The sequence below is a fragment of the Hetaerina americana genome, unplaced genomic scaffold (assembly GCF_022747635.1).
Source record: "Hetaerina americana unplaced genomic scaffold, ioHetAmer1.1.p SCAF_7, whole genome shotgun sequence".
In the NCBI taxonomy this organism is placed as follows: domain Eukaryota; kingdom Metazoa; phylum Arthropoda; class Insecta; order Odonata; family Calopterygidae; genus Hetaerina; species Hetaerina americana.
Genome location: NW_027287316.1, coordinates 50,284,451 through 50,312,359, shown reverse-complemented (window position 1 = coordinate 50,312,359; position 27,909 = coordinate 50,284,451). Strand labels below are relative to the sequence as shown.

The following is a 27,909-nucleotide window of genomic DNA, read 5'->3' as shown; positions in this document are numbered from 1 at the left end:
TGACTGTGTCCATCTCTCCTATTTTATCCCAATGGTCTAGTGTATCAGTATGGTTTGGTGTCAAAATAATTCGTTCAGTGTTGCAAAATAACTTAGGTGTCATGCCTTTTTGCTGCTCTTTTTGTGAATCAAGGGGTTCTCAACCGTATTCCTCCAATATACCCACCATACTTACTCTTTTCAAATATTAATTTTTAATAAATGATTTTTAGTCCATAAAATTGCAGATGTGAATGACATCTATTTGGATGACTAGTTCAATTTTGGTCTCTGCTGTTGTGATCAACTATAAATTAACTAAAAAGTACCCTTTTTCTGAGAACTCTTTGCTTTGAGCCCTTAATTGGTGAAGTTGGGTTGTACTTCATTGATTTTTTAATATTTGCTTTAATATTGCCTTATCCTTATTCCTTAGTTTCAAAGATATTTAGACTCCTTTCTCTAATTTCTTTATTAGCAATGGAATCTTTGCCAGTGCGGACACTGCCTATGTTTTGGCATATTCAATAATAATGCTGACCACAGACCTTCATAGTCCTCAAGTAAAGAGTAAAATGACGAAAGAACAATATGTCCGAATGAACAGAGGCATAAATGATTCAAAGGACCTGCCAGAAGAGTATTTATGTGGTATATATGATGAAATAGCTGGCCATGAAATCAAAATGAAGGCTTCGTCCAACATGGCAAAGCCTGGAAAGCAAGGTAGGCATTGTTTTCTATGGTAAAACCTATTTTTAATGATAGTTTTAAGTTAAATCTTTGTTGTAATTCATAAACATCTATGTCGAGCATGGGGATTTTTTTAAAACTCTTGTGTTATTGATGAAAAAATCATATTTCATTTAATGGCCAACATGTGGGGATGAAGGAAAGTAACTCTGACCAAGTCTGTCAGTTAATGTTGCCAAAAATATGAGAGATTTCAAATGAAATAAAAGTACAGTGTGAACATGATCTTAAATATGTACTGAGTAAACTCACCGGTAGAACCATCTCAAAGCAATGAGAATAAAATTTTTATGTGCCAGTTGATTTTTGAGTGTAGTGTTTAGAGCATTGGCAGAACTTAATTGAACCTTGCCAAATAAGGTAAATTTGGTCATAGTTCTGCACAGGTGGTGAACACTCATCCACCCTGTTGTTTTCTATTCAGTTTATATATGTTGTCATTGTGTGCTGCTGGAACACTCTTCCAGTTTACATGATTTTTTCAGAACAGGCCCCAATGGCAGTCTATACAGTGGACTAGTGATGGTACTGTTATATACCAAGGCCTTGGTGCTGTTTTTGATGTTATACTAAGTAAATAAATACCAGCTATACCTGGTATACCCACTGGCTAAGTGGCTTAGTAATGCCCATATTTAAATAAATGTCCTTGCTGACATTAATATTGAATTTCAGAAGTGATAGGGTTGTTGGCAGAGGCCAGAAAAGAGGACTATCATGTTATTAGACTTCTTTTAATGATAGTTCTGGTTTCAGTAGAGTCAGCAAAAGCTTGGGTACTACAAGGTGGATATTGTTCTTCCCCATGCATGATAATCCTGGTGAGAGAGTGGAATTTTAATTATTTAAGCAGAATAACTTATTATACATCCACCATTATGTATTTCCTATGCATTTTAGTTTTTCCATGAAATATTGGTGACGAAGAAAGCTCTAGTCAGCCAAAGCAAAGCAAAGTTTATTTTTTATCATTCATGTTAAAGGCATTTTTTGAAGTTAAGTGCCCTTGTTAGATTTACCTCAAAATGATAACTTGGCCAAATTAATAATAGTTATGTAATGACCAGGAATAAGGAGTTCACAAATTGATTATATTTAGAAGCCACTTAAAGTTGAAATTCAGGAAAATTATTTTGCTAAAATATAGATTTTTTTAAGAACTGCCACGTTTTGTGATGTGTTATGTATGGATTTAATACTCAGAATTTGATAAGATTTTCATAGATGTGTCTGTTAAATTTGATAGTGATATCAAGTGAGAAAAAGCGGCGATTTTTGTGGAATATGGAGATGGAGGCTATATCTACAGCAGCCAAGAATCTGATGGAATCTGTCAGTCACTTTCAGGCTCCTTTCACGTCTGCCAAACATTTAGAGCATGTAAGGCCGATGTTTAAGGTGAGTGTTCAGCAGACATATTTTTAAAGGTGCACCTAATGGTTAATGTACTGAAATGGATGATTTTGATCTTTACAAAATTTCATGTACGTGCATAAAATGGTTTATTCAGGAAATCTAGGCCTTCTAATTCCCTCCTGAAAGTACCATTTTCAAAGGTTTGACTAGCAACTCCAGTTTGCTGCATTGTCTGAAATAATAGTGTCATCAAAGATATTTATCTCAAACAAGTTAATTTGACTACACTAGATGATTTTGGTAAGTTAGGTGTGTACATTTCCCACCTGCCAAACCAATGGTAACTTCAAAGTGCTGCTATGGGTTGGGTGTTGTGTAAAATTTAGTGGCTCTCAGTACCTGATGAAAGGCCAATAATGGGTTATCAGAATCCCATAGGCAATCGGCTTGGCATATTTGTCTGAAGAAAGAATAATATATAAAAACGATATTATACAGAAAATATCTCCATTGTGTGTAGAATTGTAATGAATGAACAGAAATTATTGCATTGTCATAGTTTGGGTTGTACTGGGAGGCACATGAAGATTTGCTGGGGTTGGGAAGCATGGAGATTGCATGCAAAATTTAAACTTTTCAATACATACAAATCAATTGAGTTTCACACAGATAATGAATGAATATTTTTGCTAATTTTAATAAAAATGCTACATTACAGCGGTAGGTAAGACCACCCAAGTTAATGCAAATGGACTGTCAAACTGGTTGATATGAGAAATCATATCTTTTCTTGCATAATTAATGAGCACATCAGCAGGAAACATAACACTGGACAATTTGAACTTCTGAAATGCAGCTAATTAGCAAATTCTGTTATGTTTGGTGGCATAACACTTTCTATTACATTACTGCTTCCTTAATATTTAGAAAGATACATTTATGCATATTTCTCACAATTGCATGTCTTATCCTTCATTATGTCTCTTTATATATATTTATAAAAAAATAGTTAGGTACAAATCTAAAAAAATGTACCCTTATGTTAACAGCATTCTTGTTTTAAATCATTTTGTGTTCATCTAGTCGTTCAAACTTCAGTCTTATACTTGTCTTATTATTTTCTTGCATCGCTTTGGTTGCACTCATTTCCTTGTATTCTAAACATATCCACTCCTTGTATAATAATTTATTATTTTGTTAAAGGTAAATTTTTTAAAAAAGATAATAAAGTTATTCTATGCTGTTCATATTCCTAAAATGTATTTTTGAAATAAGTGCAAATTGAAAGAAATACAAAATTGATATATTCTTAAAACTGTTGGCTCAGCAGCAGGTGCCGTATGATGAAGGAAAAAAATTAATACTGGTGTAACTAAATAATTTTATTACGAGAAATAAGGTTTTTAATAATTTTAGTTTTACCTGTGAAATACATAAGTTATATGTTGTTGTATGTATTACGAAACTTATTATTTTTGGAGTTGGTATATTATTTAATGATTTAATTATTTCAAAATATCTGCTTCTATGGAATCCTTTTTATTTTGGCAGATGGCTTGGACCCCATTTTTGGCGGCTTTCAGTGTTGGACTGCAAGACTGCGATGATCCAGAAATAGCATCTCTATGTCTTGATGGAATCCGATGTGCCATTCGAATAGCATGCATATTCCACATGACTGTATGTTCTGCCTTGTTTTTTCTTGATGAAATCTTTTTAAGATGAGAATTGTAAATCAGGAGCATTATTGAGTATTGTTATTTTAATACTGCTTACTTCAAAATGTCATGTAATCCAAATATGAGAGTAGACCTAGAAAACTGACTCACTGTATCTCAGTTTCTCACATACTGTGAAGTTAGTTTGTTTCATTTACCATTCTGTATGATATTTGCCCCACATTCCTTCGGAAGGGGGAGGGAAAAAATATCCTTTAAGATGCTTGTGAAAGAAATCAGTAACATATTAATCTCTTTTTAGGAATGTTTTTCTCTTTGCCTGATTCTTATTTTTACCCATTCATTTAAGACGTGTGCATCTTGCATAGTTGTGCTTTTCTTTTATGAGGCAATTGAAATGAAGTGGTTACTCTCTCTATTCATGGGAAATAAGCACCTATGTGGTAAAATTTTCTCTTCTTAAATGAAGCAACATTATTGAGTTAATTATAAGGTACATGCATTATCCTGGAAAGCACTTCTTTGAAAATGAAATTATATAGCCTATTGATGGCTTAATGGTCGGCCACCTTCTTTGAGTGATAAATAAAAGAGAATCTTGTCACAGCGTAAGGAGCAGAATGATCCACTTGGTTTTTTTCAATATAAGGGAAAGAAGAAGATTAGTTGAAAAAAACTTTTGTTCAAAATTCGATGGTTTGGAGAAAAAACTGGAAATATTGCCCTACGCTATTTGCTCTGAAAACATAAGCTGTTCCATCTTCATGTTAGGTCAGTGAAAGGAGGCCTACTGTTCACTAATTCCTATCTATCAGCATTCATTTTCAATTTTTTTTACTAAATATTTTAGACAGAAAATGCTTCCTTCATAAATATATTATAGAGATATTGAATTGCTGATCTGGCAGGTAATTTGCTCAGAATATCAATGCGCAGAAAAAATTAAAAAACATGTTTATTGTCTAAATATGGAGTCATAAGTAATTTATTTTTGTTTATATTGAACTCGCATTTTAAAATCCAATTATTTTGACTTTCAGAGTAACAATGTTTTGCTGCATATGCTCCTGAAGTCCTGTTTTCGCATTATTTAAGTTTATCTCTAAAGACATTGCCTTCTTTTTATTAATTTTTTTGCAGGGTGACCACATACTTTTGATTAAAACCCTTTGGTCTTGATTTTTACCAGGTATTTTGCTTCTGCTCTGGTTAATGTGTTAGATCATAGAAAAAATTACAAATTTGGCCTTGGTACAATTGAATAAAGTGTGGGCATTGGTGATTTGAATATTTTCATGCAAAATTAGATAATCTTAGCATCAGGAAAAATTCTTGATTCTGTAGGCTCAGACCACTTGGTGATTAAATGCACATAGGCGAGCACCTTGTGAGCATTCTCACAGCTACCAGCTGGCTTCAACAGTGTTATTTCCCCCCTAGACATTTTGATGTCTGTATTCTTCGATCCGCTTTTCTTTTAAATCTTTAGGTGTTGGAAAGTAGTAGTTATTCGGTCTGCTGCAGTGTGTACTTTTCCCACTCGTGACACAGTCTTTTGTTCTTACAGCTGGAAAGAGATGCGTATGTGCAAGCCCTTGCGCGTTTTACGCTTCTCACTGCAAATTCACCCATAACGGAAATGAAGGCCAAGAACATAGATACAATAAAGACATTAATCACGGTTGCTCATACTGATGGTAAGTGAATTTTAGATCTTCTTCTTTTGTATTTATATTTATTACGCATTTGGGTGTTTTCATTATTTTTTTATGTATTCTTATAATTCACCCCCATCCTTGGGTATTATCACCTGCTCAATGTAATATTGATAACCATTGTGTGTGTTATCTTGCTCATTATTGGAAAGCTACCATCCAGTGTTTGTATTAAGTTCATTTTGCAAACCGGTTTTTTCCATTAGTGTGTTGTATTTAAATATTCTGACAACTGTAATTAATGTATATATTATTTTAAATGGATATTATAAATTATAGCACATTGTAGTCAGTTTTTTATCAAAAGTCTAGAAGACCTAATAATCTATTGTATGTATATTCGAGCATTGTATCCTTGTGTCTTCATTTCTCTCACTTTACAGTGGTAGGTTTACCTGGAATTATTATATATTTCAATCAATGCTATCTTTCTCATGGTAATGTTGGTAAAGAGTTTTTTAAAGTTGTTTTTTGGTCTTTTTGATATACTTTGTTCCCTAATGTGACCACCATTCATACATGGATATGTTTGAAATGGGTACCATCTGTAAATTTCTGATATTACGTTGCCAAATTTCTATGCCTGCTGCAATGGAGCCATTGGGCTGGTTTGGATTGTAACCATTGCAATGTTGATAAAGTGTTTTACGTTATTTGTCTTTCGTCTCTTTGGCAAGATATGGTGGGAAACTTGAGTGCTTCACAAAGAAAGGCTGAGTGAGTAATTTTCATGGGATTTTTTATGTAATTTCCAAAATTCTTATGAACTAAAGACTTAATAGTGATAATTGGTTTGCACTCAGGCATTGATGAGCGAAGATGACATAGTGTAGTAATATATTTATAAATAAAACAGCTATATTTGTAGTTTAAGAGTTAAGAAGATTTTGCAATTCCCGATGACTTGGTTTTTTTCCTTTCCTATGCTAGAAGCATTATTGAGGTATCTTAATGTGAAGTCATATATTGCATTTGGACAGTTTAACTCATTTCCTGTATGCTAGGGACATAAAGCCATGTAGAGGTAGTTATATATAGGAGATATGCTGCTTTCCAAAAGTTAAAATGAAGTTCAGAGCCAACCTCTTAGTATGGTATTTAGAAAAGACGTTTTGTGAATAGAATGTTAAACAGTATAAAAGGGTCATAATTGCCTTTACCTTTTACTTTAGGTACCGTCCATTAAGATATTTCATATGTAAGACAAATTAGTTAATTTGACAGCTGTTAATTTAACACTGTTATTCTGACAATGTACTTAATAAGTTATTCATTGCAGAAATAAGATTATGTTGATGGTGAATTTTTAGGTGATGACAAGTTGACTGAGGCATTTGAATTCACTGTATATGTATGGCTTAATTTAAGTATTGTTTCCTAATGGTTCTTTAAGTGTTCATACTTTCTGAGTGCGTCTAAAGCATTATCCCTCGATCGCTAACTTTGGGTTGCATTTTTAGCTTACAAAGTTGCCTCCATATTCATACTTAAATCATTTTCATTTCAGGAAATTATCTGGGCAACTCTTGGCTTGACATAGTTAAGTGCATTTCTCAGCTTGAATTGGCACAGCTAGTTGGTACTGGAGTCCGACCTCAGTTCATTTCTGGTCCTCGTTCAAGCATATCTGGAGGATCCACTGCTTTGAGCATGTACTCTTCTTCATCATTTCTCCTCCATCACAGTTATGATGTTGGCAGTAGTGGAAGCTCAAGTTCTGGACTGAACCTCAATTTAAGTTCTCTTGATCGTAAGTGGAACAAACCTATGTTATCTGATTCTCCATTGATCTTAAGGCCTGTGTACTATTCGTGGCTGTTTGGTGTCAGTTCTTTGTTATGCCTTGTTTATTTAATATTGAGGTGGGGTGAAAGCAATTTTTAGCTTGTAACTGTAAAACCAAATCTTGCCTTAAATATTAAATATGCAGGTATGCAATTTTTCTACCTTATCCCTTTAAGACCAAATTTAGGTTATTACAGAGCGATATTCCAACATTCATTTAAGGTATTATTAGTAGTATAATTGAATTTTTAAAACTTTTAAATGGTGTATGCAATTGTTTAAGTGAATACATCAAAGGAGGAATATTTACTGTAGTAAATCTTTATTTTAGCTTCTACTTTTTTCTGATTTAGTATTTTGAAAGATTCAAAACTTTTCACTTGGTCAGGGTTCAAATGGTTTCTTTTTTCATCACGATTTATTCCAGCCATGCTGAATAATGCTAGTGAAAGGGTGTCATCCCAAATGTTTGTCCATATTTTATCACGGTAGATTTAACTTTACCCCAAGGATCCAGACTCACATTAAAGAGGAAATAGGGCTGCTGGCAACAAATGAACATACCAAATGGACTGGAAAAAGCAAATAATGCTTTTGAATGTCAGTCTAATAAAATAATTGCCTTAAAACTTTTGGCAAGTATTTAGGTAAGTACATTTTATTTTTTCGCATTGCCACAGCCAATGGTTTCAGTTTACACAGTGCCACAGCCAATCAATGGAGCACTTTAAAGTCTTCAGAGTCTAAACTGAATGCAGGTGGTAATGCTTGGCCTTGAATAATGATCTTGTGTAAGGGAAAGTCAACTGATCAAATGTAGTGATCGTAAACCTCTCCGGTAATTTCTCTTCACTTTCTTGATGAGCATTTCTGAATATACTAATTTGTGCATAACATATACCAATACAGCCACTTGATCCATTTTATTCATGCTTAAATATCATTGACAGGTCTCATTTCTGAGTCCTAAAACTTTAAGAAATGTGAATTTTCCTACTATCTCTGCAATCTATGTCATCCATTATTTTACACTTGAAAGATCAAGGCCAATATCTATCACCCAAAGATCATTTCCTTACTTTTACTCATCGTAAAATAGAAATGAACAAGCTTACTACTGCACTGACTACTCCATCAAAAGATTCCCCTGATAATAATTATAAATACCTGCTGCAATGAAAACTTTTATCCAGTGCAGCAATGTGACCTCATTAGAACTCTCTCTCAACAGCTCCTTTAAAATTACCAAATTGATGTGAATTTTTGTGGATACCTGCCCAAATTTACCTCTCCAACTCCAAGGACTTGTTTCCTCCTTCAAACATATTGTTACTTCCAATGGCAGTCAAAGGGTGGAATGAGTGAACTTTAATTGGTTTGCATATGCTTATAAATTAGTTGGTCCCTCTACTAACTGAAAGGATTACCCTCTTAGCATGAGATTTACTGAGAGGTGTACAAGAAAGAGGGTGTGTAGCAACGATTAGCACAAGGAAGGTAAAATAAGGGACTAAAAATAAGTTCCAGTTACGAAGTTGGTGTGGTGAAATTGTGCCACATTAATTATGACTGAAACACCTCTGCTTCTCTTTTCCCAAGTTTCAAGTGTTACCTTTTCATGGTAAAGTTTTGGTAATCATTACTCCTTGAAGGCAGGTAGAGATTTTTGTTGTTGAGAAAATAATCCAAAACAAGAAATTGTTTGTATTTTGCTTTAGCCAAAATTCATCTCAAATTAATATAGCTCCTGAAAATGGCATATCTTCCTGCCTGGACTATAATTTGGATTTATGTTATCATAAAATTCATCTTATCTGAGTACACATGAATTAGGATTTATTTTTCCTGATGGCATTCAGCTATATTTTGCATATTTTGTTTTAACTAGGTTATATGATTTTCGTTGGTTTGGAAGAGGGGTTTAGAATGACAGTATTTTATTGATTCATTTTCATATTTGTGGTTTCGGTGTTTATTGCTTTGTATTGGTGGAAGAAAATTTTCAGTTTTCTATGCAGGATTTGTCTCAAAACTGAGCCATTGTGTAATTGAATAATTGAACAAGTTGAATATATTTTCATGTTCCATTTTATTTGACATTTTTTTTTCTTTTACAGCTAGTGTGAAGGAGTCAATTGGTGAGACAAGCTCTCAGAGTGTTGTTGTGGCAGTTGACCGCATCTTCACTGGGTCAACTAGACTCGATGGCGATGCTGTTGTGGACTTCGTGCGGGCTTTGTGCCAGGTTTGTTCAGCGTCACTATTTTTGTGTCACCATTACTGACATATCTTCATTATGTGCACCTATCTTAATTATAAGTTACCTTAATTTATTTCCTATTAATCATCAACCAAATTGTATGGTATCATAATTAAATAGGAATCCTAACTCTCATGTGTTGACTATAATGTCCTAATTCAAATCTGGGTGGTGTATTTGGTAAATGTAGCAAAAATGGTTTGGTGATTTTCCGGGTACCTGACAGATTTTGGTTTACGATTTGTTGGGTACTCCATCCAGAATCCATATGGGGTGAAATGATAATAGTTCTTGTTATTTTTTCTTTCTTTCAAAGCTTGCAATTAATAATGTTTTATTTTATGACCAAAGAGTACTATTTCTAATATTTCAAGTTCAAGGTACTTTTATAATTTGGTTGTATGGGACCCATAATTTCCATTGAATCCCCCAGCATAGTATTACTTAGGATTTTATTTTTTCTCTGCATAATTTTATAAATTTCCAGTGAAATTAATATTAAAAAAAATATTTATTTTGACCAATTTTAACACAAATGTAATGCAAAGTATTTTAAACATTTCAATATTTTGAAATGAAATGAAATAATTAACTTTGTGATTCCATTCACTTTATTTAAAAAACACAACCCAGGTTTCGACGTTGAATGTCATCATCCGGTCATTTTAATATTTAATTATTCCACCATTTGTCATTCATCTTAATCAGAAAATTTGTTTTTATATTTCACATTACCCCAAAAGTCAATAAAGTTGTGATATTTTTGATGGTTGAAAATGTAATTTAATTGATCATTGAGAAATTTCACCTAAAATTGAATCAAAACCAAATTTTTTCTGTAATTTACTTGTATTGACTATACTAGATATGTATTTCTTTTGAATATATGCTCTTATGTGTTTTTATTATTAGGTTTCCCTGGATGAGTTGGCTCATCCTGCCCATCCAAGGATGTTTAGTCTGCAAAAGATAGTTGAAATTTCATACTACAATATGGGAAGAATTAGGTTGCAGTGGTCTCGTATTTGGGAGGTTGTTGGGAGTCATTTTAATAGGGTTGGTTGTTCTCCAAATGAGGATGTGGCCTTCTTTGCTCTTGATTCACTGCGGCAACTTTCCATGAAGTTCATTGAGAAGGGAGAGTTTGCAAACTTTAGGTTTCAGAAGGACTTTCTCCGTCCATTTGAACACATAATGAAGAAAAACAGGTGAGAAAGCTTACTGTTTTATGATTTTCAATTAGAGTAGTTCTTATCAGATGCTTGTTTATCAAATGATATGTAAATTATATTTGTAGATGTATAGTAAATCTAAGAAAGATTTCTTGAATATCTGAGCTACATTAGCATTTTTTGTTATATTTTTTAGATCTCCAACTGTTCGTGATATGGTAGTACGTTGCATAGCACAGATGGTAAACTCCCAAGCACAAAACATAAGATCTGGCTGGAAAAATATTTTCAGTGTTTTTCATCTAGCCGCTTCTGATCATGATGAAAGTATTGTGGAACTTGCCTTCCAAACCACTGGGAAAATAATAAGTAAGTTAACTAATAGCTTGACTAATGTTATTTTTTATGGATGAGCTTTCTGTTTGTTCCCTGAGCAATGTGTAAAACCTTCAGTTTCCATTTGTTACTATGAAAACTGTTAAAAAAAAGATTGTTGCCAAAGAGAAATCAGGTTAATCACAGGGTGTTTAAAATCGGTTGGGTTAATCAGGGATTATGAAAAAAAACAATTTAAATTTTGGTTGAAAATAAATTTTGAAAAAATTGATGAAACTGCTCAGTAACATATGGCCATCGAAAGAGCTCAGTTGACTGCTGTATTTGATCTTAATAATGAAAAAATCTGAAATGAAATAATTATTTTGAAAAAAAGCTCCAATACCAATATTTTGTTCATCTAGGTGACCAAAATGGTATTGCAGCTCTTTTCCAAAATACTAAATTAACTTTGGTCCATTATACTAGTGCATATTGAGGCTTTGATTGTAAGTTTTCTAACCGTAAGTGTAAGTGTGTACCCCTTTCTTTCTGTTCATGGAAATGCATTAAGGATGCATTCTGAGAATAGTTTATGCCTTGTTTTAACTTTTAATTGAAGTTGCAATGTTTCTATAAGATCAATAATCTGACATTAGGGTAAATTTAGACCAAGCATACATTTGTGGCCTTGTTTTTGGTACTAGACCGTTGTGTGACACATTGATTGTTGTCGTCATAATGTTGTTAATTTCATGGAAATATAAAATTATTCTTTGAAAATAATTATTTTTGTTTTTCATTGAGTTACTGTATGGTGATCAGAAAATTTCTTTTCTAGCCCACCTTTATGCTCAGCAGTTTCCAGTCATGATAGATTCTTTTCAAGATGCAGTCAAGTGCCTGTCTGAGTTTGCATGTAATGCAAGCTTTCCAGATACGAGTATGGAGGCAATACGCCTAATTCGTAATTGTGCCAAATATGTGGATGAGAAACCCCATGTAAGTGATATCTCTGAATGTTGCCTATTTAGTGTTTTTAGCGGCATAATGTGATTGTAACTGAAGGAACTGATGCCTTCATTTGTCATTTATAATATACCGAAAGAATAATAATGTGTTATCTTATGTTTCAAGAAATATACTATGACATACTAATGCAAAGTAAGAGCCAAAAATTGAGAAGGGTGCACTCTTGTTTAAATTCATTCTTCAGTTTTGCGTTGTTGAAAAATCCTGACTTAGTTACAAATATTATGTTATTGTGCATCCATTAGACTTTTCTTTTAATGCTTAACTTCTTGTGATCTTAGTCATATTTTTTTACAAGTCAACCGGGTGTAATGATTTCCAAATTATAACATTTTTCTTATTTATGAAATCACGTGAAATTAAGGAAATGAGAAAAAAATTAAGTTTAAACCCTACATTGTTCCCCCGAATCAGTGGTGTGATTGCTCTGGTGAAGAGTAGAATCATTCATATTAAGATTAAAAAAAGAAACATAAATGGAACTTGTGTTGCACAATTTCAGAATTGGTAGTGCATTCTGCCATTTTATATATGAAGTAGATATGTGAAGTAATTACTGTCTACATTACAAAAATCTTATTTCTTTTTACAAAATAAGCCTGTAAGAATAATTCTCTTCTCTCCTGAATATTATTGTAAGCAATACATTTAGGCTGACCCACATTCTTCTGATGTGTATCCCATGAAAGTGAGTTGATGTCACTGTAACTCCCAATTATTTGATGAGATCTGAAATGTTTGGATTAAATGGATTTTATAATTAATGTCTTGGTTATCTCATCCTTTATTCCAAATCTTCAGTGTTGTATATTTTCCAATGTTAAATTCTAGTCCGCATTCCGTACATCATTCTGAATTCTGGTCCACATAGCTGGAGAGTAGTTCACAATCTGCAGGTGCCCTTATCTCTTTAAATTACTGTCATCTGCTAATAATCTAATATTTTTGCTATTGTTGGAACTTGGGTTTTAACATATATCTAGTAGGGGCCCTATAACACTTCCCTGTAATGCTCCCAAAGTTTTCTATGCCTTTGATGAACACATCCCAATGACAGATACTTTTTGTTTATGGTTAAATAAGAAGCCACTAATCTAATTGACCACTTTCTTGTTCCTACCATGTCTTAGTTAGTGTATCAATTCCTCATGGAAGGCTTCATTGAATTCTAAAAATACAGTATTCGCTTGGTATTCCATGCCCCCAATTTCAGGATATTATGAAAGAAAAGACCCAGTAGTGTTTGAAATGATTTTTCCTCAAAATTGTGCCATCTAGAGCAGAGTATGTTTTTACTGTTGAGAAACTAATATTCTAAGATATTGCAGGATATCAATGTTAAAGAAAATGGTCTGTAATTGCTGAGTCCTCCCTATCACCACCATGACAAGAGAGGGGCTATGTTAGCTAGCTTCCAGTCACAAGACCCTGAACCTCGTTCTACTGACTTTTAAAAACTTTTTAAATAAGCTCTTCAGCAAGTTCCTTCAGCACTCTAGTAGGGATTTCTTGTACACCTGGGGCTTTGTTTTTACATTTTGGACCTGTTTTTCTATTCATTCCTGGGATGGAATATAGAATGGTATAATGATACAAAGGAATATTTTTCTTGGCATTTTATTAGGGGCAGTAGCATTTTAAATGCAGCCTTATTTAATCCTACAAATGTAGGTTAAATTGAAGTTATAGGCTGGTTCTTTGTCCATTTTATAGCATCCACTAAAAATAATGTTTTTATGTTATATAATTTTTATTTGGTAGATTCATTTTCATGTTTCACTCTTTTTGGAGTGCTGAGACTTGGCATGCTAGTCTAGTGCCACTCCATGGAGCCATTACCTACTGTGGTTCATTTATGGTTTGACAGCCATATGATGTGGTTCATTATATTATTTGCAATTTTTGCCCTTGTATCCTGGATGCTATGCTAGACGTGCTACAAGCAGTCATTTAGGAAGAATTACTTACCAGGGGCAAGAAATTGAAAATTGTCTCATTCTAATAGATGACTAGCAAAACAGCAGCTATTAAAAAAACTGAAAAATTATGGAGACAATTAAGGAAGAAATTAAATATGCATAAGGAGTCCGTTTCATTGTCCTTCACCAATGCATTAAAAAGTAGAAAGTACATTTCAAGTTTACTATAATAGTCATAATGGAAGGGAAAATATGAGAAAGAGAAAGCAGTGCGGCAGAATCTTAGAGTAGGGTATTGTGAAGGAAGGACCCACGTATGCAGACCTCAATGGTCTCATTGGGAGTGGATTCAGCGGTCTCCATTAACGTGAGGGATTGGTTGATTACAGCTTCCAGTGTTTGAAGTATGTTTTTATTAGTTTCAGCTTTGTGCTAATTTATAATTGGGTCTCATTTGAGAGATAAGTCTTTGGTGCTCAAGATAGAGATTGGCTATATTGCTAATTTTTTGCAACTAAAAAATCTAACATATATTTTAAGGTTTTGATTGATAGGATGAGTCAAGTTTACCTTTTCCCTGGTGTCAGTGCTGATGTAATTTGTCTTTTGCATTTAAGAAAAATGTAATTGTATTATATATTAATAATTGGTCTTTAGTTAGTCAAAGTAATTATAACTTTGTCATTATAAGGTAAACTGATTATTCAATAATATGATTTTATCATAAAGCTGACCTATGGAAAATAAGTTCATTATTTCAACAGTATCTTTGAAAATATTTATTGTGTAGAAACAATATAGGCAATATTAAATGAGGAAAACAAATATATTACTTACCATTTTCCTATTTAAATGATATTTGGAATCTTTTCTGTCTGCAGTGTTTTTACAGTAATCAGCAATATCAAGCTTCACTGTTTATGCTGAGCAATTGTATAGTTTTTCTAATTTTTTTTTGCCTGGAAACCTTGTTATAGAGATTATGGAACTTGAATTTTAATCAAGCAAGCAAGGAATACACAGTCTTTCCTACGTCACTGAAGGAAAGTTCCTGCTAAATTTGAAGTCAGTGGTGCTAGTAATAGAGGTTTTGCATTAATTATCAGTGACTCAAGAATTTCACTTTATGTATAGTGGGTGTTAGAAAACTGCGGTAAATACTTGGAGGGGTGGTAGATTTTACTATTTTTAGCACTTTCCTTTTTTTGGTAATACACCCAACGCTCATTAGTTATGGGTATGATAATGCACAAATTGAATCACAAATTTTGTCAGTAACTGAAGAAATGCGCCATTGTTTCCATAAAAATCAAGATTAAAAGTTTGAATATACTTAGTTCCTTAAAGAAGATATGTCTTCCATTAAATGTTTCCTGTTGCAGGGTATGACCGAAGCCTTTCGCGATGGAACCAGAAATTCTCCATGCTTGCTTTGATAGAAAATCATTTTTCCAAATTATCTTTTTAATTTCTGAGATTGAAAAAGTATTTTAGAAAATATATTTGTCTGTTTATACATAGTATGTTTAAGAAAAACCATCAATTCACATATTTTATACCAGTGGACATCAGGGTGATTAAGTTGGACTCAAATATTGATTAAAATGTTGCTAGGGAATTGAAACATTTTAGGATCTATAGTACCCTGCTAAACTTTCTGCATATGAACCAGGTTTACAATCTTAAAATAATATCAAATGTATGTATATATACTCTTTAAAACTTCATAATATCAGTCCATCTAATATCAGTAACATAATTCTAATCTCTTAGCTCTTCAAGGAGCATAATATGGACATCGAGTTAAGTGCAGCCTGTGAAGAGGACAGGGCATGGGTTAGAGGCTGGTTCCCTCTGCTATTTGAGCTTTCATGCATAGTTAGCCGCTGCAAGTTGGATGTCCGAACTCGTGGACTCACGGTTCTTTTTGAGATTGTGAAAACACATGGAAACGGTTTCAGGCCTTGCTGGTGGAGAGATCTATTCCAGGTTAGTATCCATATCTAATTGTGGTATGAGCACTTCAAGTGAGTGCACCATGTGACAAATGGGATGTTAAACAGTGGGGACCCCTTGGTGCTTATCATTAAATTAAGATAATGTTGATGCCGGGTTTTCCTGCACCCTTCTTCCATTCCCTGAGCATCCTGCCCTCACCATGAACATACCTATCACTAATGATACAAATGACCTTGGCTCTCAATTGCCTTGCCTAATGATTGATATAATTGTAATTCTATTCATGAGCCATGATGGTGCTATGTTCGGATGGAAATAGTACCCTAAGGTTGAGCTCTTGGGGAAAATAAATGAACCACCACAAAAAAAATATGCATGGGAAATGCAAATAATCAGACTGGCCAAGTGGAAAATGTGTTTACGTGCAAAAAATGGATGAAATTTTAAGTTTGGCCTTGTTACTCACATGTTGACTCACTCTAAAGCTAAGTAACCCCTTCTGATGCATTTGGTGTACCATGCCAATATTTACTATTCAGTCTTAGGGCTATTACCTTGCCTTGGTTATTACTCTTTATACTGAGATTCATGTTCACTGCTATACTAATTATATCCAGAATCTGCTGTGTTGAATTGAATGTAGTGAGAAATAATATTTGGTTAGAATTTTATCTTTCAGAATAAGGCATGTCTCGGACAGGCTAAATAAGATGTCTGATTTTTGTGAATTTAATAACATTCCCTCATGTCCATTTTCATAGGGGGAATAACAGATCTAAGGATGCTATGATTAAAAATGAACAATAATTCATATTCAATTCTAACTATAAAACTACATGATAAATTTTTTAGGATTCAAGTAGTTGAAACTGAAGAGTGAAAAACAGTATATCTACAGAGTGAGGAAGGGAAAAAAATTATGCCTAATTTTCCCCAAACAATGGATTTTCATAAATTCTATTCCATTCAAATTGATTTTTCAAAGAAAAAGTATTTCTTCCGTTACATAATGGAATGGATTGTTTATTGAAAAGACTAAAGGCACTTAAAAGCATTGAATGGTTCTCATAACAAACCATTACATTCTACTAGCTTAGTTATGAAATGTTCATGGTTAGTTTCACAACTACATTTTTATTTCTCCTAGGTAAGAAAATTGCAGGCTAAAAAAAATGTGTCCTATCTTTGTTTTTAATGTACCAGAAAACATTGTAAAATGTATGGCCATGGGTTCAGTAATTAGCTAAACTCATAATTCTTTATGTTATTATAGCTGAATGTAAAAAAATTGATGTGATTTTATGATGGTCCTCGGTGATCATGTATATATATGTGATTGCAATTCATTAAGTTCTTCTTTCTTTATAGATTCTCTTCAGAATTTTTGATAATATGAAGCTTCCTGAGCAGCAAACTGAGGTAAGGTTGCACTTTTCAATTCTACTTCACCATTTGGAATATTTAGAAATAGAAATGTTATGTGACCATGAATGCCTACTTTGCTTGTTGAAGTATTTTTCGCTAGATGCATTCTTCAAGAACCCTTGCATTAGGTTCATTCTCAGATAAACTCAACGAACGTATGGATATTGCATATTTTGCAATGTCTTTTTTTTGTTCAGATTTATGCCATCTGTAAATGAGGTAGTGGGAATCAGTGGCTGTTTTATAATAGCCATTTTTTTCATAGTCCATGAAATGTGTCTGCCAAGCATAACTGAGTTTAAATTTTTTAATAAATGTGCCCCTTGGTATCTTGGAGGGATTTCCCTGAAAAACTATGTGGGTGATCGAATCACATAGTTTGCTTACCATGGTTGGGCAAACATAAAGCACTTGTATGGAAAATCAGGGATCAAGTTTGGTTCCACAGAATTGTGTTAAACTTTAGTAGAAATCTATTTTGCTTTGTATACATTGTGCCAGGAATGTTTCCTTCCAGGCTTGGATCATGGTTAATAATTGAATGGCATTCAATAGCTACATCAAAAAAGGGAACAGATCACTGCCATATTTGTGCATGAAATAATTAGATATCAATGTTCACTGCTATGTTTTATTCGCAATTAATGCTAACCAAGAGAAATAACTTGTACTTAGAATTAAAATACTTGAATTGTTAACCACTGATAACCAAGGGCACCTGTATGAATATCTCTTTCTGGTTAGTGAAATTTATAGAGGACACATTTTCAGGATTGGTGCATACTAAGTGTAAGTTTGAAATAAAAACAAATTGTATGCAAACATACATCTTTTTATTATTCGAAAACAGCCAGAATAGTCACTAAAGTCAAATTTTTAAATGCTAACGTAAACACTACAATACTGAATTCTTACATAAATTTTTTATTTTATTATAAACCATACCATTCCTAGTGGCTTATAAAAACTATTTAACTATTTAATGTGCTCTAAAATGGTATTGGAACAATCAATATTTTGTGGCTTCAGCTGGGGTAATTTGGCCATCAGGAATTGAGTACAGATGCGAACTCTATAATAATTTGAACAATATTAAGTTATCATCCCTTATCTTGAATGCATTATAGAACTGAATTTACTCGCAGCGATTAGCGATATCAGCCATCAAAGCTCTTTTGAATAAAAAAATAGACTGATTATTGTGAGGTAATAATTGTGGTATGAATTTTTAAATGAAATTAATTGAATGAGTTTGTCTGAAAATGTAAACCTATTGTTCAAGAGTTGATTAGTTAGTCAGTTATTTCTTTATCATGAAATAATTAGTATTATTTAGACAAATTTTGCACAGAAACTCTTTTTGACTTTATTATTTCCAAAATGTGTAGCTTAGTAAGTTTTTCCTTTGCTTTTGTTGCCACTTCAAATCACTATTTCATTGATTATCAATAGTAATTAGATTCCTTAAAGTGTATGTTAAGTATTTTATGTGTATGTGACATTAATGTTTAATTCAAAAGTCCTGAATAATATATATACCTTTCTTTGCAAATATATAGCTGTGGAGCCATAGTTCCTTGTGTATGGAATGAGCACTCAAATTTTTAAAACATTTGCATTCTCTTTTATTTTGAAATTTCTTAATCTATTTTTATTTTAAGGTTAAACATCAATATTTTTATTGAGTTATTATCCTCCTTAATTTTCTACTCTATGATATATTCATTGGGTGATATGATTGCCTCAATTGGGGTAAAAATGTTTAAGGTTCTATTTAGAGAAAATCTTGTATTTTTCATATTGTTATATTCTTGTATTGAATTTAATAAGCGGCAGTTTTGATAATTTTCTTTGATGGGAGTGCTCTTTTGGTTTAATTGAAGAAATATACTGTATACTAATCAGACTATACAGGGTACGGCGCTTTAGTCCGGACAAATGAAACTTTTGTTTAAAATCAAATTTATTAAAAGAAAATACAAATGAAAATCCTTCAGCATGCAAGGCTTAAATCTGAACAAATGAAACTTTTGTTTAAAATCAAATTTATTAAAAGAAAATAAAAATGAAAATCCATTTGCATGCATGTAGTGTGGTATCTGTCCAAAGTAGCATTACTTAATGTAACCCCCTTCAGCTGCAATGACCACCTCCAATCTTCTCCTGAATCAATCGCACGCACTCTTTAGAACAGCACTGTCCCTATTCGTGGATGCTGCTAGGATAGCGGTGCATAAAGATGCAACAGTAGGGTGCCTCATCATAGTGGTAACTCTTTCAACTATGCTGCAAACATAATAGTCGAGGGGGTTCAAGTCTGGGCTATTCGGGGGCCAGAACTTCTTTGACCAGAACATGTCAATGTTATCTGAGAGCCAGTTTTGGACTAAATGATTCGTATGAGCTGGTGCACCCTCCTGTTGAAAGACATATTGTCTCCCCGAGGCCACAGTTACCATCCACGGTTTCATGATATTCTTGACAATTTGCAGATAGACTTCTTTTGTAATAGTTTGTCCCTTTTCAAAGAAATGTGGTGGTATGATATCACCCTCACTGGACACAACACCTAGGATGAGAACACTAGCCAGAAATTTTCTTCAAGCAACAATCGGGAGTCCTCAAGGTTGTGGGCGAGCCAGCAATCATTTCTCTGGTTGATCTTCGCATCAATGGTGAAAATTTTTTCATCAGAAAAGAATCTGATTTGTTCTGCAGCTTCATTTTTTAGAGAACACAATAGCAGGTTGCAGCGAGCAATCCACTTTGTTCTGGCAGCCTCAGACAGCATGTGTCATGCCTCTATTGTGTACGACTTTAATCGTAGGTCCTCGTCTGCCATCTGATACATTGTTCAATCACTAACATTCAATTCTGACACCAATTTCCTCAGCGATCGCCCTGCTGCTGAAATCAGCACCTGAGCTTTCTCGACGCCTGCCGCAGTTCAAGATACGCGTTACCTCAAATGAGGTTTCCTCACCAGGTTAGCGAAACCTTCCCCAGACTTCTCCAAAGCATTATACTTAGCCACAATATCGTAAACAGTCGTCCTGGGGTACCCAAGGAATCAAACTATTTAACTGGGTGAACGCCCAGCACGAGCACTTTCGATAATTGAGGCCCTTCGATTGTACTCTGCCCTTGTACGTAGCATCTTGGCCAATTGAGATCTCCAGTGAAACTACGGTACGGTGAGAAATTTGTCGGGATTTAAGCGCCGCACCCTGTACACGAAGAAATTAAATTAAAAATAAAATTTTATTATTCTATACATACGAGGGTCATCCGGAAAGTAGTACCCGTTCGTGCCGCATGAAGTGCTGACGACGCGAGTAGCCGCTGGACGAGGTCAGATAGCTTCAGTGGCTTGTCTGCCTTCTCTGAGCCAAGTTGCGTGACGCTAGCATTGCCTGTGTTGTTTCTGTGATTGTTTACAATGTTTAAAAAAATTGAGAACGCCGCCAGTTGTGAAGTGAGGGCAGTGATTAAATTCCTCAATGCAAGAAACGTTCGCCCATGTGATATTCATCGCCAATTAAAGGAGGTGTATGGAGACAATGTAATGGACGAGTCGTCTGTTCGGCGGTGGTGTCGCAACTTCAACATGGGGAGGGGGAACACACACGACGATGAGTGTTCGGGGAGACCGTCTGTCATTACAGACCAACTGGTGAGCTCAGTTGACGAATTCGTGAGGAACGATCGGCGCGTCACAATTGATGACATCTGTGAGCATTTTCCCAATGTTTCTCGAACAATTGTTCATGAAATTTTTAAACACCATCTGCATTATGCAAAAATTTGTGCAAGATGGGTCCCTCGCGTATCTCAATGAGCTGGCGGCGAAGGACTATGCAGCAGGAATACAGAAACTTGTCACACGTTATGACAAATGCCTTAATTTGCTTGGAGATTATGTTGAGAAGTAGTTTAAAGTATCCTCTTTCAAATAAAATTTTTTATGTTTGTTAATATTTACTTTTGTCTTTTTATTTCACGAACGGGTACTACTTTCCGGATGACCCTCGTACATTGTAATTTCAGGATTTTTGATGAAAGCATTTTCCCAATATCACAGTGGTAGTAATTAAGTAGTATATTATGCATTTTCCACTTTATTTTACTTGCTCTTACAACTAGCTTTATCTTTCCTTTTATCTTTTAATTTTTCTAATTTTCATTATGACTCATAATTGTTTGTTTTTTTCATTGATCTTGTCCCTGACTCTTCTGTTTACACAGCCATGTGTGGACATACCCGATCGACTTGCTGAGGTCAGTTGGCTTAATGCTTATGCATCAGGCTATATTTATTTGAATGCCATATGGTTCAATTTTTTTGTGGACTTAAGTAAAAATCAGTTGAAGTAAATTGTTTATTTGGTCACCTATTCATGCTTATGAATGTGGTGGTATACTGAACATCTACCTAATACCAAAGTATTGCTGAATGTGCCATCATTCATTGTAATAAATCAAAGCTTTATTTGTTGAATTTTTTTCTGAATGATAAATGTAAAGGCTTAAAAATGACAATTATTAACATGGACTCAATCCAGCTGTAGGCTTGGACTTAATTCATACATCCTTGAGTTCATTGGAAATCGCTCATTACAGGTGAAAATGGTATTCAGATAAGTATAGTTATTTGGAGTTAAATAACATATGCTTTTCTAATTTTTCCTGTGTATCTATGAATAATATGCTAATGTGCGCATTAGTTTTGACATCTAAATGACAAGTTTTTAAATGCTATATGTTTGCATATAACTCATTTATTTAATAATTTAATGCCTAAAATTCTTACTTCAAACTTAATGTGAATGTAATTTGCCTTATTGTATGAGTTTGAGTTCATATGCATGCTTTGCTTGACTTAGCTTTTATTGTTACTTTGTATACTTTGTTTGATCTTGCATGAATGACTTATCCTTTTTCATATCTATTATTTAATTAATTAGTTGTGCACCTACAGAATTTTGTGTGCTTTGTATAAGTAATAGGTGTAAATCATATTAAGTGATGCCATCTATGTTATGAAATGCCAGTCATTCTTTGGTAATTCGTGGCATCTGTAGAATTAGCAATCCATTAGTGATGTAAAATATATTCAAGGCATTTTTACTACAGCAAATTTGTTTTTATGGTTTAAATGAAACAATTTGAACTTTCACTAGAGAGGGCAATGTTAAAAATTATTCTAGAAGTACCCTCTAGACTAGTCAAGTCACAGTAGATGACCCCTTGTTAACAAATATTTCACTATACATATTAAGGGGTGGTTCATGGGGTGAGGGCCTGGTAATTTAACAAAGGTTTTAGTCAAAGGGCAGTTAAGATTCTTTTTTCAAGACATGAAGAACAGATAATTTTTGTTATATGTGCATGGAGAATTTTTAATACAGTGGAACCTCACTTAATGAGCACCCTGCATAATTAGCAAAAAAATGTTTTATAAATGATTCTTAACAAGGGACATTTCACCTGAGTAACTAGGAGAGAGGAATTCCTGTCATTTTTGTGTGCCTGCTCCTTCACTTTATGTTTAATACTTGTTCTGCTAGCATCTTAGTGTCACCAGTGTTTACACATTTTTCCCAAGTTCAGGCACGCTACTTGTGATTTTTTGTGCAAAACTTAACAATATTTTATGTATAGTTTTCAAAATGTCTTTGAAGGAAAAGCTGAAAGAAGTGTGGAATTTGGAATTTTTTCAGTCAAAGAGTATGGGAAAATATTTTCTACCATTTTTGTTTGAAAAAATACAAAGTTTATTTATTCAGTGATCATGAATTTTCACCGATTAGTGCCTTGAACCATCGAATTCATAACATATAATCTTTTGGCTTAACCTAGGAATTCATTTTTAGCTGCTAATTACAGTAGCAGGAGGAAAGCGTTTTTTTGTAGTAAACTTGGCAATGTGGCAATTAATATAAATTTAGCCATTTGACCTCAAAGGCTGTGAGCTCTCTTTTCTGAGAAAAGTCACTCAGCAGTGTTAAATAACATATGGGAATGTTAAGATGGTGGCAGTAAATATAGATAATGATTGTTAGGAAATTCTTTCTTGTGAAGATAGAAATTGGGCCGTATTATAAACTTAAATTAACAAATTGGATAACATTATGAATAATGATGTGCATTCGTAAAATATCTTTATTAGAAGAATTTTTAATGAAATTATTTTGTGGGTATGCTGCAGTATGTCAAAATATAGCATGAAGCTCGTGCCCAGAGGGTCCCAAGTTAAAATCCAATTTATGTCTCCGTAAACCCTAAGTCAAACCCAGGTTGTGATTTTTTGGTGCAATATCATTCTTGGAAGTCTAAGGTGATGCAGGGAAAGGGAATCAGGTCTGCCTATATTTCATGTGTGTGACTACTAGTGGTTTTGTCTAAGGAGCTTAATCCTCATCAAATTAAACTTAAGATAAAACTTGTTTTTTATGTACTTATCCTATTTTAACATGGTATAAAGAAGTTTGATGAACAGATATTAAATTATAGCATACTTTATGGAATTTCTTGTTTTTCCCGCTCTGTGCCTACTCACCAATGCTCTATGCTCTAAATGGTATCTGCCAAATTGACATTCATGTCTTATTCTTTGAATGTGGCATGTTTGCAGTTTGCATGTGTTTTCCAAAATCTTGAATGAAATAAGCTTATGATGAGTTTGTAGCTATACTGCTTCTGTTTCCATATTGTTACAATGTTGAAGGTCTTGAATTAAGTTGAATTTTCAAAGGTAAATTTGATTTTATAAGGCTTGACCTTCCGTAAAAGAGTCATTTTTGTTGTTTACAGCAGTCATTCTATTCAAATTAAATCAAATTATTTTTTTTTATAAAATCTGTATGTTGAATATTAATGGCATATTCTTTCTATCACTAATTTTTGCTGAAACAGAAGGCAGAGTGGATGACAACTACATGCAACCATGCTTTATATGCCATAGTGGATGTGTTCACACAATACTTTGACATATTAGGTCCTCTGCTGCTTGATGACCTTTATGTACAACTTCATTGGTGTGTGCAGCAAGGTTAGAAAGTTTATTTCTTTGAAATTTTTTTGATTATGAATATTAAGGGTTATTTTTGAATACCTAATTGTAATTGCAGTGAAATCATTATTATTTGTTTAAGTTAAAAACTGATGACAAAGGGTGGCTACAAGCCTGAAAAATGTTAAAAATTCCAAAAATTTGGTTCGGAAAAAATATTTTATACTGGGGGGTGTTATGGAAACACTTATCAAATCTAAAATATTGCTAGTAAAACCCAAAGTTGAAGAAATAGATTTCATGTTTCTAACATTTTATAAAATTGTTCAGCAGTTTCAAGTAACATGCATTCTTCGTATTTGCTCAATGTGCACTCTTTTAATATGAAAGAGTGTACCTGTGAAATTTGGCTCAGCTGAGAATTTTCTTAGGTTGCTTGCCCCAATGAAAATTTCATTTGGTAATTTTGACATTTTGAATTGACGGACAAAAGGTAATCTTGGAAAGGTAAGGTTTGTAAGGCAGGGATGTGTTTCAATCCAGAACGGTGGTTGCTGTGCATAATGTTGTAGAATTGATAGTATTTTGAATGCAAATGTGTTCCAAAAAAGTCAGTCATGGGACAGCAATATTTATTCAAATAAAAACTGGAAAAGTAGATATCTTTCGCTTAGTTTTTAATATGCATCAATTCCATTAAGTTATGCCTATAAGTACTGAGTTCAAATGAGTGATTTTTGGAAAAATATAGTCTAAAATTTACTCATTTCAATGTTTTACACGTCCCTTGATTTTGGGCATTTTCTTCACCGACTACATGCCTACTTATTTTGACTGATCTTTAATGATGCTTTCTGGTGCAGTGTAAGGTTAACATAGTATTTTTTGCGAAATAAAATTTTTCTGCTGATATTTTAGTCTTTTGAATAGATGATCTTTGAAATATGCCTATTTAATTAAAGATTTTGATTAAATTATATGTAAAGTCATTACCGTTAATTTTTCCTCGAGGTGATTGTGATAAATTGAGTCAAGTTAACTTTTCATTCAGAGTACATACTGAAATCTCAAATTGACTTAAGTACTGTCCTCATTCTTAAATCTATTTATAATGATTCACAGCTCTGAAGGTGTGAAGGGAGGCAGCATGTGGAGCTGCATAATGGTGTATTGAAAATGAGGGGTATTAGGTTATATGAGAGCTGTCCAAAAAGTGATTACTGTTTTCATTTAGCGTGAGAATTAGTGGAGGGAGCCGAATGGTTGCTGTAATGACTCACCCAGTTATTCAATATGCCTTGAGCTGCATTGGTGCTCCCAAAGTGTGAGGTTTGAGGAACTTCAAGATGCCGTCATTGGTTGGCTGCGATCTCAGCTAGCAGAATTTTATGTGGAAGGAATTTGGAAACTAGATCACTGATGTGGCAAATGTTTAAATCTGATTGGCGAATATATATATATAAAATAGTAGAGAGATGAAAACAATAAATTTCCTGTGTTTTTTTAATAGCATAACGGAAGTTAATTTCTGGACTGCCCTCATGTAGTATTGTGTTAGGCAGTGCTTAGTAGTGTAGTAGTGCTGATTCCTCATCTCAATCATAGCCCTGTGTAGGTGGGCAGACTCCTGCTAAGAGAATATATGAAGGAATTGATAAAAATATTTGAAAATGGAAATGTTTAAGAGGCAGCATGAAATATCCTACTGCAGTGCTATAGGACTGACAAGTAATGTGCTGATATAAATATTAGCGAAGTATTTCATGATGATACTTCATCATATATTTCTTTTATACCTTGTTTATAATTTGCAGAGTGACTGGGTGTAACTATACATTTATGTAAAATAAAATCACACAAATGAACTTTTTTTTTACAAATTGAGAAGATAGAAGAGTATGAGAATCATCAAGTTTCAGAGTTATACGAATGAAAATATTGACATGAGATTTGAAGGCATTAAGTCTCACATGATGTCTTCTTTGCCATAAAATGACTTGTTACTTTGATTATTTTATCACATCACTCCAGAAGTGTATGCTGTGCTGGATTGCACAGAACTAAATAATAGGAAGCTTGCAATTGTTTAAACCAAGTTGGCAAACCTCTGGAACACAATATGAAAAGGTACAATGATAGCTCCTTGATTCAAAGAGGCTGCTAGATGTCTAAGTAAAGGTCCACTAATTTGCAAGATGAATTAATCCTAACTGATAAAGTGAATGATGTGTATCATACTTTTTCCTTGCTTCATTTTGTGTTCTCTCAAAAATCATGAAAATTTAGTTAGGTGAATAGAACAAACAACCACATTGATGAAATATCTAGCAGCATTCTGAATAAAATACAGGTTTTAATGAAAGTATTAATTATGTATTAATTAAATGTGGTTACTTTTTTATTTTATGTATTTATTCATTTCTGTTTACCTCTTCAGATAATGAACAACTAGCAAGATCTGGAACTAACTGCCTGGAAAACTTGGTTATCTCCAATGGTCCTAAATTTTCCTCATCGACTTGGGATAAAACATGCCAGGTAAGCAGTGTTAAGAGATTCAAGGCTGTGACATTACACCCTGGGTCCTTCCCTCACTCTTGGGACCTTGGGTCTAGTTGAATGTAGGAGTTGTGCATTGTGCTACAGGCCAACACCTAATTGTAATCAGTAGTTTACCTATAATAATTGAGTCCTAATGAAATTAATTTTTTCTTCTTAAACACAGCTTAAAAATATAGGTGCAGATGATTAATTTAAAATTAGTTAAACTAGAAACATGATACTTACTGCAGCTTCTATTAACACATTGCAGTACTGTCATAATATTTCCCTAAACCAGAACTTTTTTCTTTTGTTTAAAAGGTATCTTTATGTTAAGCTATTTGATATCCCTTACTTTTGGTAAATTAATTTGTTTTTTGATAGTTGTGACTAGCTTTAATCCCATTAGTGGTGAATCATGGCTCTGATACCTAAAATTTTTTGTTCTAATTTTTGCCGCAACAATGTAAATTAAATGAAGAATTTAAACCCTTAGAACCAGAGCATTTTTTTTGTAATTTTTTCGCTTGAATAAACATGTTTTGTACTTACTCATTCTATCCTCACTCCTCCTCACTCTATTCTGTCATGTTGCCTTATTAAGTGGTTGGTGGTGATCAAATTCTGTTATGCTTATGATTTGTGTAATTTATTCATCTGGAACCGTTTGCTCTTCTTCCAGGATATCACATCCTAATGGTCCTGTTTATAATTCCTAAATACAGTTGTTCTGTATATATTTCTTCCTTATACAACTTGTTCCATCTCAGTGCAAATTCCTCTGCACCAATTATTTCTTATGCAATTTTCTTTCTCAAAGGTTTGTTCTTATTATGAATATCCTCCACTTTAGGGAGTTATCTTTTTCTGTGTTTCTCTTAGACATAATTTCCTCAATATCTCTACATTTGTCCTCAGTCCATTTTCATCTTCATTTCTTGTTTTCTCCGTCTATTGCAGTCTGTAGAAAATGATAATTGCCTGTTTCATTTTAAATTTAACTATTT

General features: G+C 33.5%; 1 protein-coding gene across 4 annotated transcripts in view; it reads left to right on the top strand.

Moving 5' to 3' along the window:
• Sec71 (ADP ribosylation factor guanine nucleotide exchange factor Sec71) overlaps window positions 1-27,909 on the top strand; it is a 56,490-nt gene that overhangs the window by 16,540 nt on the left and 12,041 nt on the right. For 2 of the 4 annotated variants that reach the window (XM_071595835.1, XM_071595836.1), the window contains exons 14-27: window positions 458-705; window positions 1,979-2,130; window positions 3,640-3,768; window positions 5,335-5,464; window positions 6,990-7,232; window positions 9,385-9,512; window positions 10,440-10,735; window positions 10,896-11,068; window positions 11,856-12,016; window positions 15,739-15,954; window positions 17,293-17,343; window positions 21,595-21,627; window positions 24,265-24,400; window positions 26,799-26,899. In XM_071595835.1, coding sequence (XP_071451936.1) covers window positions 458-705; window positions 1,979-2,130; window positions 3,640-3,768; window positions 5,335-5,464; window positions 6,990-7,232; window positions 9,385-9,512; window positions 10,440-10,735; window positions 10,896-11,068; window positions 11,856-12,016; window positions 15,739-15,954; window positions 17,293-17,343; window positions 21,595-21,627; window positions 24,265-24,400; window positions 26,799-26,899 — 2,197 coding nt within the window. The remainder of the gene's footprint in view (window positions 1-457; window positions 706-1,978; window positions 2,131-3,639; window positions 3,769-5,334; window positions 5,465-6,989; window positions 7,233-9,384; window positions 9,513-10,439; window positions 10,736-10,895; window positions 11,069-11,855; window positions 12,017-15,738; window positions 15,955-17,292; window positions 17,344-21,594; window positions 21,628-24,264; window positions 24,401-26,798; window positions 26,900-27,909) is intronic. The other 2 variants (XM_071595837.1, XM_071595838.1) reach the window with 1 other exon arrangement.